The sequence below is a fragment of the Anastrepha obliqua genome, chromosome 2 (assembly GCF_027943255.1).
Source record: "Anastrepha obliqua isolate idAnaObli1 chromosome 2, idAnaObli1_1.0, whole genome shotgun sequence".
Classification (NCBI taxonomy): Eukaryota; Metazoa; Arthropoda; class Insecta; order Diptera; family Tephritidae; genus Anastrepha; species Anastrepha obliqua.
In genome coordinates, this window is record NC_072893.1 from 40,239,923 (window position 1) to 40,250,638 (window position 10,716).

The 10,716-nt window shown below is 35.6% G+C and overlaps 3 protein-coding genes across 6 annotated transcripts in view; 2 read left to right on the forward strand and 1 right to left on the reverse strand.

Moving 5' to 3' along the window:
- The first annotated feature begins 1,156 nt into the window (after window positions 1-1,156).
- On the forward strand, window positions 1,157-2,445 carry LOC129237390 (transcription factor MafK). 4 transcript variants are annotated; one of them, XM_054872104.1, is made up of 3 exons: window positions 1,157-1,404; window positions 1,460-1,558; window positions 1,671-2,445. In XM_054872104.1, exons 2-3 carry the CDS (start codon window positions 1,517-1,519, stop codon window positions 2,034-2,036), a joined length of 408 nt encoding a protein of 135 aa, XP_054728079.1. In that variant the 5' UTR covers window positions 1,157-1,404; window positions 1,460-1,516; the 3' UTR covers window positions 2,037-2,445. The 4 variants fall into 4 exon arrangements, with proteins under 4 accessions (XP_054728079.1, XP_054728080.1, XP_054728077.1 ...); XM_054872105.1 differs by having other exon boundaries at window positions 1,159-1,404; window positions 1,464-1,558; XM_054872102.1 differs by having other exon boundaries at window positions 1,207-1,404; window positions 1,460-1,576.
- Window positions 2,360-10,716, reverse strand: part of LOC129238094 (uncharacterized) — a 43,172-nt gene continuing 34,815 nt past the window's right edge. The window contains exons 11-17 of the mRNA XM_054873133.1: window positions 7,982-8,086; window positions 7,764-7,910; window positions 5,104-5,553; window positions 4,691-5,048; window positions 4,411-4,611; window positions 3,821-4,355; window positions 2,360-2,710 (exon numbers count right to left, since the gene is read on the reverse strand). Of these exons, the coding sequence (XP_054729108.1) occupies window positions 2,506-2,710; window positions 3,821-4,355; window positions 4,411-4,611; window positions 4,691-5,048; window positions 5,104-5,553; window positions 7,764-7,910; window positions 7,982-8,086 (2,001 nt within the window). The 3' untranslated portion in view covers window positions 2,360-2,505. The remainder of the gene's footprint in view (window positions 2,711-3,820; window positions 4,356-4,410; window positions 4,612-4,690; window positions 5,049-5,103; window positions 5,554-7,763; window positions 7,911-7,981; window positions 8,087-10,716) is intronic.
- On the forward strand, window positions 6,952-9,293 carry LOC129237389 (zinc finger C4H2 domain-containing protein). Its single transcript, XM_054872101.1, has one exon. It carries the CDS (start codon window positions 7,198-7,200, stop codon window positions 8,113-8,115), a length of 918 nt encoding a protein of 305 aa, XP_054728076.1. The 5' UTR covers window positions 6,952-7,197; the 3' UTR covers window positions 8,116-9,293.

The window sequence follows — 10,716 nt, forward strand, 5'->3', positions numbered from 1 at the left end:
TACCTTGCTCATTGCCGTTACCTTGAATGAGCTGCAAGCGAAAGCGCGGAGCGAACGACAAAGCAAACAAAGCAAACGAACGGCAACGTTCGACATCTTGCTCTCTCCTACTTAAGTGAGCGTATATGTGTATGTATATGCGCATATGTACATATATAAATTCACGTATTTGTATTTGCATATGCCTTCTTATTGATTATTATTAATTTGATTTACTTGAAGAATTTAAAATAAAACCAAGTTTGTTAATAATACCTGTTGTTTTAATGTTATTATTTTTTGACGTGATAACGTCTTATAATTCTATGTAGCCGGCTGCACGCACCAAAAAATGCGTCGTTATCTTGCTCACGCGTCGTTACCTTGCAAGAACAGCATGTTATGTTATGCTATGTTATGTTATGTTATGTTATGTTATGTTATGTTATGTTATGTTATGTTATGTTAAAGTATATTATGTTATGTTAATGTTGACTCATTCTCTATAGCCATACAAAATATCTAACAAACAAATAAAATTAAAATTTTCTTTTGAAAAATGCAACCATTCAATCAGTATTTTCTTATGACGTTATCACGTTAAACTATCGTCAGTAAACCGACTTTACAGACAACCTCTTTTTTGATGTTAAAGAAAATGTCGATAATGTGGATAAAATCACAGAAATAATCGAAGTTGACCAACATGTTAGTAGTCGTGGCATTGCCCTGAAACTAAAGATTGACAGTTTTAAACCCTTTGCGCAAAAATTTTACACAAAAAAAAAGAATTTCTTTTACTCACAACTATTATTAAAACTTGAGAACTAATACTATTTTGATATATCTGAATATTTGAATATAGATGATATTCTAATATATAAAATCGAGCGATTTCTGCCTACGGCTCTATTTTTTCTTATGTAAAGTAATTTTTTTTTATATACGGTGAAAATGTTTACACTGTAAAATTCCAAGTACTAAAAAACTATCGAATGTCTGGACACTTTATTAATGTGGTAAAGAAAAGTGCAAGAAGTGGTAATCCAGGCATTATTTGCCAAAGTTCGTTTGCCCGTTTTGTGTTTACATTTTTGTTATTAGAATAGTAATAGGGCAATTTGTGACGTTAGTGATTAACTAATCAGTGGTACAAAATACCACTTTTACGATATGGCTTTTTGTTAATAACTTTTTGAATTAATTTGATTATATTCCATTACATCCCAAGCGCATAAAACTTCCATCGATATGGCATGCCTTTATAACTAACTCATGTTTAGCACATTACAAAGCAACTCTGGATTTGTGTTGATGAAGAAAAGTGAAAAGTTCATTACTTGTGTCGATTTTATTTTACTGATATATATAATTTGAGAAGTTTCCGGATTTTCATAGCATTTTCATAATCTTCGACTCTATCAGGTATTAAAAAGTTACTTAAACCCTAAGAAAGAATTTAACTAATTAAAAGTTTAAGGCAGAAATAATAAAGAAGTTGCTCTCTTTATACGTCAACACATCTTATGTGGGAAAAATGGATGGATTACAACAGCGACGCGAACGAAAATCATCAATGGTAACACAACAAATTTACGTAAATGCAAAAAATGATCAAAACCAACGAAAATACAATTAAAAACAAATCTGAAATTGTTAACAAATTCTTTTCATTTAAAAAAAAACAACAGGCTCCACTTTCTCCATGTCCGATACCAGATATAAGCGATGATGAATTAGTTTCTATATCCGTTCGAGATCTCAATCGTACATTAAAGTCTCGAGGCTTGAATCGTGAAGAGGTTGTACGCATGAAACAGCGCCGACGAACGTTGAAAAACCGTGGATATGCTGCTAGTTGTCGCATAAAACGTATAGAACAAAAGGATGTGTTGGAAACAGAGAAGTCGCATGAATGGGTTGAACTAGAAACCATGCATGAGGATAATGAACATTGTCGAAAGGACATAGTCAACTGGAAGAATAAATACAAGGCTTTGCTACAATTTGCAGCTCACAATGACATTCCGATTCCTCCGGAGCTGGAAGGCTGCTGAGCGATGTAATACGAGCATATTGATTTTACTTAAAGATTTTAACCCGGACCGTCATCTTTCGACGAAACGACGAGGCGTGTTCTTGCTTACATAGTTTTAATATAAATTTAAAGTTACAAAGGAGACGATGATGATAAGCATTTCTTTTACTTTTGATTAAAAATTAAGTAAACGTAAAAGTAACATCTATTTTGTAAAATATTTATAGTACAGATTTCTTTTTAATATGGAATTGAAATAGGTCATCGTCAAGGCAACGAAGGATTACGTTTGTGTACAACAAAAAGAAGGATGATGTTCCAGGGTTAATTAACTTGAATGTATACGATTTTTTGTGGAATTTTATTTTTACCTATTATCAGATTTAAATAAATATTGCTTAATATTAGTTTAGCAGTCTAAAATATAACAGTTATTTTTTAATTAAAATTAGTTTCTTTTTTTTAAGACTTTGGTTAGAACAGAAGATTTAAATAGCTAGCATATTCAAGGGAATGTCTTCGGCATGCTCCTCTAGCATTTCGACAGTGCCTTCAGTAACGTCCTCCACCTCTAAACCTTTCGTAGCAAGTTTTGATTTGGTAGCAGGGGTTATATACTTTTTTGCTAGTGTATCTGAATAACCAGTTTTTTTGAAGAGGTATTGATGTACTGTGCGTAAGTGGCGACGAACCCTGAACGAAAACAATTATTACTACAAACCAGCTAGATGTGCATTGTATGATGACTATATAAAATTTTTCGTAAGTAATGTGCATACCATATCGCACCCTAAATACAAAAGGGTCACAACTCAAAATGTACTTCTGCTCAAATATGAACGAGACGTTATCAATAAAACGGTCCGCGGATGACATATGGCAAAAATAAATTTTTTGTTTTTTGGTAGGATTATTATAAGCTTACATGGCAAATTTCAGCGTGATATGTCACATAGTTTGTTTTCTGTGCTACTGTAAACAAGTCAAGCTCGAGTGTGGAAAATTTTGAGTTGTGACCCTTTTGTATTTAGGGTGCGATATGTTAATTATCAAATAACTTTGGCAAATTAAAAAAATGTATATGCATAATTCATATATAATATTTAGTTAGTTGTTGTTGTTGTTGTTTTAACAGCATAGTTAGCCCTGTCAGTGTAAGTATATCATCGGTCGTCTTCGTCTAGCTCATCTAAGGGTAGGCCCAGGAAACACGCTGTTTCGACAGGTTGGGTCCAGAGGGAGAGGGGGGTTAGATGAGTCGGTTTGAGGGGGCATGTGAAGAGGTGGTTAGTGTCGTGCGGGGTACCTTCACATGCCGGACATGTGTTTGGTATGTCGGGGTCAATTCTGGATAAGTAGGAGTTTAACCTGCTACAATATCCAGAACGTAACTGTGCCAGTGTTACACGAGTCTCACGGGGAAGCTGGAGCTCTTCATCTGCAATAGATGGTGGTTGGACTCCGATTACGGCATTCACAGGACGGGAGTTCATGAAGGTGGTAACGGTCTCCCGGTGAATGTCGTTTATTGACTGTCTAAATACTGTCCGGTCCAGTAGGTTTCGGTCAGTTTTGTCCTGGAGTTCGTCAGCGTAGTCTAGGAGGTGTCTCCTGACGTGCCTGGGAGGCGGCTCAGGCTCAAGCAGGTGTCTGCAGGGGTGAAACCTGCGGCTCATTCCCATGGCAGCCGGTTCTACGTTACCGGAATGACTCGGGTTTTTCCCGACCAAGGGCTGCCGCCCCAGTACACTAGCCCTGTCTAGTGTATCGTATATTTAGTTAGTTGTAGTCTTATGCACTTACTTAAATTTGGTTGGAAATCCACGCTGGCATACTCCACACATCAATGGCATTCCAGTATGTTCGTACTGATGTTGCCGCAATCCAGCCAGATTTATAAATGTCTTTTCACACTCATCACATTTATAACGCACACCTAAATGTCTTTTCTCATGGTAGTTAAGGTGGCCCTTTATTGCAAACTTTCGGTCACACATCGAACATGCATATGGAAATTCGCCAGTGTGGAAACGTATATGTATTTCGAGATCTTTGCGACGTACGAACTTCTTCCCGCAATGTGGGCAATCCATAGTCTTTCCACGATGCATTTGCATATGCAAACCAAGATTGGATTTGCGCATAAATGTCTTTGAACAAACTGTGCATTCGAATATTGTTCGATCTTCAGGCGAGATGTGAATGGTTTGATGCAATTGTAGATTCTCAAGAGTATAGAATCGCTTCCCGCAATCGATGCATTCAATATTGCGATCACGATCTTCCGAGTGTAGTTCCATGTGCTTTTTGAGCGTATAACGCGAAGCACATATTTTAGCTGAAACAAATCTTTATTTATTTATAAGCCAACGACAAATTGTGATTACACTTACGACACTTGTTACATAGGAACTTGAGTTGTTTATGGCGCCTTAAGTGCACGCTGTAGAACGTTTTCAAAACAGTCCTTCCACAATGCTCACAATCCATATATTCATCTTTTTGATGAACCTGTCGCCGATGTAAACGTAGCGCGTTTTTTGTAACAAATCGATTTTGACAATATTCGCAGGGAAAATTAAGTGTTTTATCTCCTAAAAATATATGCGGGAAGAGATCATATATTACAGGCATGCACATATGTACATATATCTAGTAATTATCTTATCATACCATGATCTATTTCGTAATGATGGAGCAAATCCCTTTGGAACTCGAATATAGATGTGCAAAACTCGCATTTAAAATCAAAACAATCCTTACGGGTATCGTCAATGTTGGGGTCTTCCCTATTAGATGGGGATAATTTACCAAAAAAGCTGGATTTTATTTGCTCATTGCATATTGACTCTTTTGTAGTATTGATGTTACTATTAGGAACATCATCCTGTTCGTTGCACAAGACGCGCTCTACGCTTATGAAAGTAGTTGGTAACGGCTCGTTGGCCTCAGAATTAACGTCACCAAATATCTCATCAATTTCAGTGGTAATATTTGAGCTTTGGTCGGCATATTCGACAGGTGAAAAATCCTGAAAGAATTTATTTGGACACTCTCTAATACGTTAACAATTCTAGAGCACATACCGTTTTAATGAACTCCTTCTCCATTCCATCATTCTCCCTTCCCTCTTCCCTTTCTGTATAGATGCCATTAAGATCAGGTTTTTGCTGTGCAACCTCAGATTTCAATTGTATATATTGAGATTTTAATATTTGATTATTTAACTGTGCTCTCGTTAGAAACTCATAAGCCTGCCTGAGGTCAAGACGACAACGCCCACAGATAAAATGGCTAGGTGGATATCTTTCAATATCAAAATCTTCGACCACAATATGTAATTGAGTACATTTATTAAAAGAGTCCAGTAAGGTAAGAGTACCGCTCTCACAGCTATATGGCTCCAGCAGATCGACATAGTCTTCAAGTTCATTTTGTGTCGCTACTGATAGACACGCTCGACAGCATCGCGTTTCCTCAAAGCTGATGTTGGGATTCAGTGGTGAGCCCATTTTTAACTTTTTGAAACAGTAATTCTTGCTTCAGAACAAAAATCGAGCACAAATTGATGTAAATGAAATTTTCTTAACTTATGCCCAAACAAACCATCACTGCATTGGCATTGAATTAGAAAATAGTAGCCATATGAAGAGTTTCGTAATGCTATGTTCCCACAACCCATTCTTAATTTGCTCTCTCACAAGGACAACAGAATACAAGGTTTGGCCGTACGCAGCAAAACTACTTGAGCAAATTTGGCTGTTGCGTCACGATGGTCTTGTCAGCAAAATTGAACCCGCTCATTTTACATGTTTTCTTACGCTTTTCCAATCAGACCATAGATAACATTAAGATGGCAACGAAGTAATGCGTTTATTGCCTGCGTTGGTTTATTTGTTATTTGTATGTCTGCAACGTAATCTCATTTTTTACTTGCTTCTGTCATATAACTCCTGTTACGTCAGCAAACCAGCTGATTCCTTAAAATTCGCTGATATCCGACAATATCTTTAGAGTCAAACCCAAACGAAAACGTTAATCAAAACAAAGAAACAAAGTTAACAAGCGTTAGCCGTCTTCGGTTCGCCATGCGTTAAGAAGTGGTGAATAGATGAAGCAATTAGCATAAATAAACATACGTTGGTAGCACTAGAAATGGGCTGCCAAGAATGGCATTTGTTTGGAAGCACTTAATAGCTCTGTTCCAATGTTAATGGTCCGGAACCGCATAAAAATTGTACATGGAAATTCAACAACAATGATATGCTCCTTATAGAGATCTAATTCAGTTTATTGAACATATTTTTTTAAATTTAAAACACTTCATTGCGTTTTTTTTTTTGCAGTTCTTCCTCAACTTTAAATAGAACACAAATAAATACAAAATGTAATGTGCAAATGACGTCACATCTATCAGTTTCTTTTTATTTGCATAGTATTGTGACCTTGTATAATTCGTTCATTATGGTTTTGAGATTTGTTTTTTCATGGTTGCATTCGTACCAACTATATAAGACACTTTATATTTTAAAACATAACGAGACAATCGCTTAGCGGCTTAATTTTTTTTAGTGTGTAATTTAGTATATAATTTACAGTGTATTTAGTGTATAATTTACAGTGTGTTTTACACACTTTACGCTAACCATATCTTTTTCTGAAAATTACAATTTGTATATGGGGTATTGTGCATGTGTACAACAAGTTTTAAGTTGGCAAATTTTATAGTTTAATCGCAATCGGGCTGCATATCTAGCCGTCAGCGAAAAGTTGGTGAAGTTTGTGTACCTTCATATATGCCAATATCATTCAATATAGACTGATTAAATAGTCGCCTGATAAAGCCTGTAATGTACGGGGCCGCTTAATACGAATCAGTCACAATAAATCAATACGCAATTGTGACTGAATTACTCTTAAGAAGCAGTGAAGTTTTGTACACAACGCTAAAGAAAAAAAGAAAATTACATACAAAGTAGTGTCATGCCAGATAAAAATCGTTTTTATTATTAACAACTCTCAAAATATCTTTCAAATTATCTAAGCCAGTTATTCCTTAAGGCGAGTGTTAAAAATCCAACTTGATCAATATATCGTGTGTTTGGTGAAATTTTTTCAATCAAGAGGTATCCAACCAAGCGACCAACGCAAACACGAACAGAAGGGGTTCAATAGCAAAAATGGCCACCAGCGATATCTCTAGCTCCAATGAGCGCCACTACTATGCAAAACTAGAAGCTATTAAGGATATAAGGGATAAAACAATAGCACTGGAAAAATTAAAAGTGAAAATAATCAAAGAAGTAAAAATAAGCGACGATGAAGAAAAATGTCTCGATGAATACCGGAAGGAAATGGAACATTTGCTGGAGGAAAAAATGTCACACGTCGAGGAGCTGCGACAAATACATGCTGATATAAATGACATGGAAAATATAATAAAGCAAACTAAGGAGAATCAAACGCGTTCCGTTGACATGGCTAATCGAGTCTATGAAGAATATCTAGCGCTTAAGTATCAAATCGATCATATGCGTCGTGACTATTTAGGCCTTAGTCCACTACGCGATTTACATGAAGAGGAAGGTAGCCCCATTTCAAAAGACCGCTTCCAAACTAACTTTTTGAAGGTGAGCGCTGCTGCTGCTGCCGCTGCCGTAGTCGCTGCACAGCCCACATCCTTGGCACGTCCTCATCCCCGACATCCACTTATCCCGGAAGCTACGGTGACTGCGTTGGCGCCTACTGGAGGTGGTAGTGGACCAACTGGTGGGCATGCTTTTATGCCACCTGCACCTCCTGGAACTGGAACCGCAGCAGCTGCTGCAGCCGCAGTGCGTTTGGGTAAGAGTGACTTTTCCGCACCGCCACCGCCACCCCCACCAACATCTCGCTTGCAGCAAACACCTTCAATTGGTATTGGACATCATCCATCATTCCGTTCGGATTTCAATGTAAATTTACGTCAACAACCGCCACCAATGAAATCATGTCTTTCGTGTCATCAGCAAATTCATCGTAATGCTCCAATTTGCCCATTATGCAAGGCAAAATCTCGCTCACGTAACCCTAAGAAGCCAAAGAAAAAAAATAATTAGACGCTCAATATTTAAGTCCATTGACAGAAGAAAGAGCTGCTCTAATGCCTGTAGGTTAATAAAATGATTGTATATCAAGCAAAATTAGTTAGTGCTCTCGATCACAATCAAAAAGGGAACATATGAGTGTAAATATTTATTTTGAAATATCCTCCCCTTGAACAAAAAAGTTAATAAAAAAATAATTATGTATGTTAAAATACGTAAATTTTTAAATTCGCGCAGCAGATATGATTATTTCTTCTAGCCTCGATAGGCTTTCATAGAATTCTTCGTCCAACTCGTGGATCGCGAGTGCAGTAAGGCCATAACGACGAGATTGAATCGATATTCGATGCTCCAAGATTTTATATAACTATAAGCCCAGTTATAGCTCTTTAACTTATTTAAGATGATTAGTTTTAAACGCTGCTTGGCATTTGCATTTTTTACACATAAGTAAACATAATAACGTACGATATTTAGCTCATAATTCTTATTCTAACAAGCATTAATGTTAAGGCAAATGTTGCAATTAACCATTTTTTAACACTTTCTTTATATTATATTATTTTGACTGAAGCATGAAATAAGCGCATCGAAACCGCAAATAAATAAATATGAATTTTCAAAAGGCAAATAATAAATTTTTAACACTTACTGTATAATTACTCCAGGCTTAAACATATTGTCACAAACTTAAGAGCAACTTTCCAAATGGAAAACGTGTACAGACGATTAGCCCAGTTTTAAAAAAGTTGTTTATTTTGGATTTTTAGAGCTCTGTTAGACATAATTTTACGTAACTTAAGCCAACCTACCATACCAGCATTACGTTTTAGTGTTAGTTTAACTTAGAAAACATAGAAAGCTTTTTTTACATTTTGAATAAGATTCCTCCTAATATACCATACGAAATTGATTTGATTGATCGTCCAAATATAAAATATATGCGAACACGTCAAAGCGAAAATAAAAACAAAGCAAAGCAAAAGATTGTAGACACAGACGATGGAAAATATCGGTAATACAATCATGATGACGTGATGAGTAACATCATAATTTTTATGAAAAGTGGGTAAAATGTTAGTCTAGGCTAACGGAGTTCCTAAGTTACGTAATTTGAGCGGTGCGGCAACCATGATATGATATGATTAATTTATTTTTAATCCAATAAAGCTTCAAAAATTTGTAAGAGATTTAAATTTTTTCATTAATTTGTTGGAAAGTAAGTAAAATATACTGAGAAGAACGAGAACACAAAGGGTGTTGACAGAGCACGAGCATCACTAGTAACGAGTTCAAACAACAAATGTTTCCCTGTATGAACGCGGTCTTACTAATACTCATTAAGGGGTAACACCACTGTACACGCGTAAAATAAACACGATTTTTAAAGAATTTTTTGTATAGAAGGAAAGGGGAAACAATCACTCTGATTTGGGAATTTATTACTTATATACTAAAATACAAAACTACAAAGTTTGATAGAAAAATTTTACAAAATGGCGGCATAGGAGACATTTTTGTAATGTGGTTTCTCTTGAAAGAGCTCCGCGGCACGCAGCACAGAGGGTGCAAATTTTAATCTGGAACAAAGAAACATTTTTTTTCTTAATCTAGATAAGAATAGCTAGAGAAACACGTAGGGGATTTAAAAAATATTTATTTTTGTGGAATTAGCAAGCATTTGAAGGAAAAAACTCTATTTTGGACTAAAAAAACGGCACTTAAATAATTATAACAATCGTTTAAATTAATCTATCGAAAATACCCTACGCTCTTCTCTTAAGAAGGTTATTATACAGACATAGTGAAAAACCTGATTAAAAATATTTAAAATTGTTTGAGTTATGCTGCGTGCCAGTTTCAGAAAACGTGTTTTGAGAAAAACGCGTTTAAAGTTTGGAAATTTGGAGAAGTCGTTAGGTAGCAGTCACTAACGCTTGGTTAAAAGCTTAAAATATTTATGAAATAAACTTCGGTAACTTTTTGTTCTCTATTTTAAAAGGTTCAAAGAATTTTTTAAGCTTATAAAAAAAAATCAATTTTTTTAAATTTCTACAGTGGTATTACCCCTTAAGTACCTCCAGAAAATATAATTTTTAGCAGCTTTTTCCAGATATATATGTTTATTTATAGCAATTTCTTCATCTATTAGTAGAGCTGGCCACAAACAGAGAACAATTCCCAGCGATTTCTTGCAGTTGGAAGAAAAACCATCGTGTATGGCGAAGTGCGGGCACAAATCTAAAGTAATTAAAAATTTTCATTTACCTGGGATTTGTTGCTAGTTTGTGGATTTTCTCATAATTTTACTGACCGTCGTCAAGATAAGAGTAGGAGGAAAAACTACAAGTATTAATAAAAAATGTTTAGAAGAATTTATAAAGTGTTTAAAAAATTAGCCATCATTATGGCAAATAAAAAGTGAATTATTCAATACATGTTTTTGCCTTTTTTTTTAATGCACATGTAAATAACTGCAAGAACAATCGTATAAGCCGCTTTTTTTTGTTTGGCATGTTAACGGCACGTCAATCACAACGAAATGATGTTTTATGGATTAGTGTACAGTGTGTGTGTGACGGACTTGGCACAAATCGCTGGGAATTGAACCCT

What these genes read in the sequence shown, in the direction of transcription:
- LOC129237390 (XM_054872102.1), top strand. Translation starts at nt 1,517, where the DNA reads ATGGATGGATTACAACAGCGACGCGAACGAAAATCATCAATGGTAACA. An exon ending in TGGTAACACAACAAATTTAC is followed by an intron (nt 1,577 to 1,670) that starts GTAAATGCAAAA and finishes AAAAAACAACAG; the next exon opens with GCTCCACTTTCTCCATGTCC.
- LOC129237389 (XM_054872101.1), top strand. Translation starts at nt 7,198, where the DNA reads ATGGCCACCAGCGATATCTCTAGCTCCAATGAGCGCCACTACTATGCA.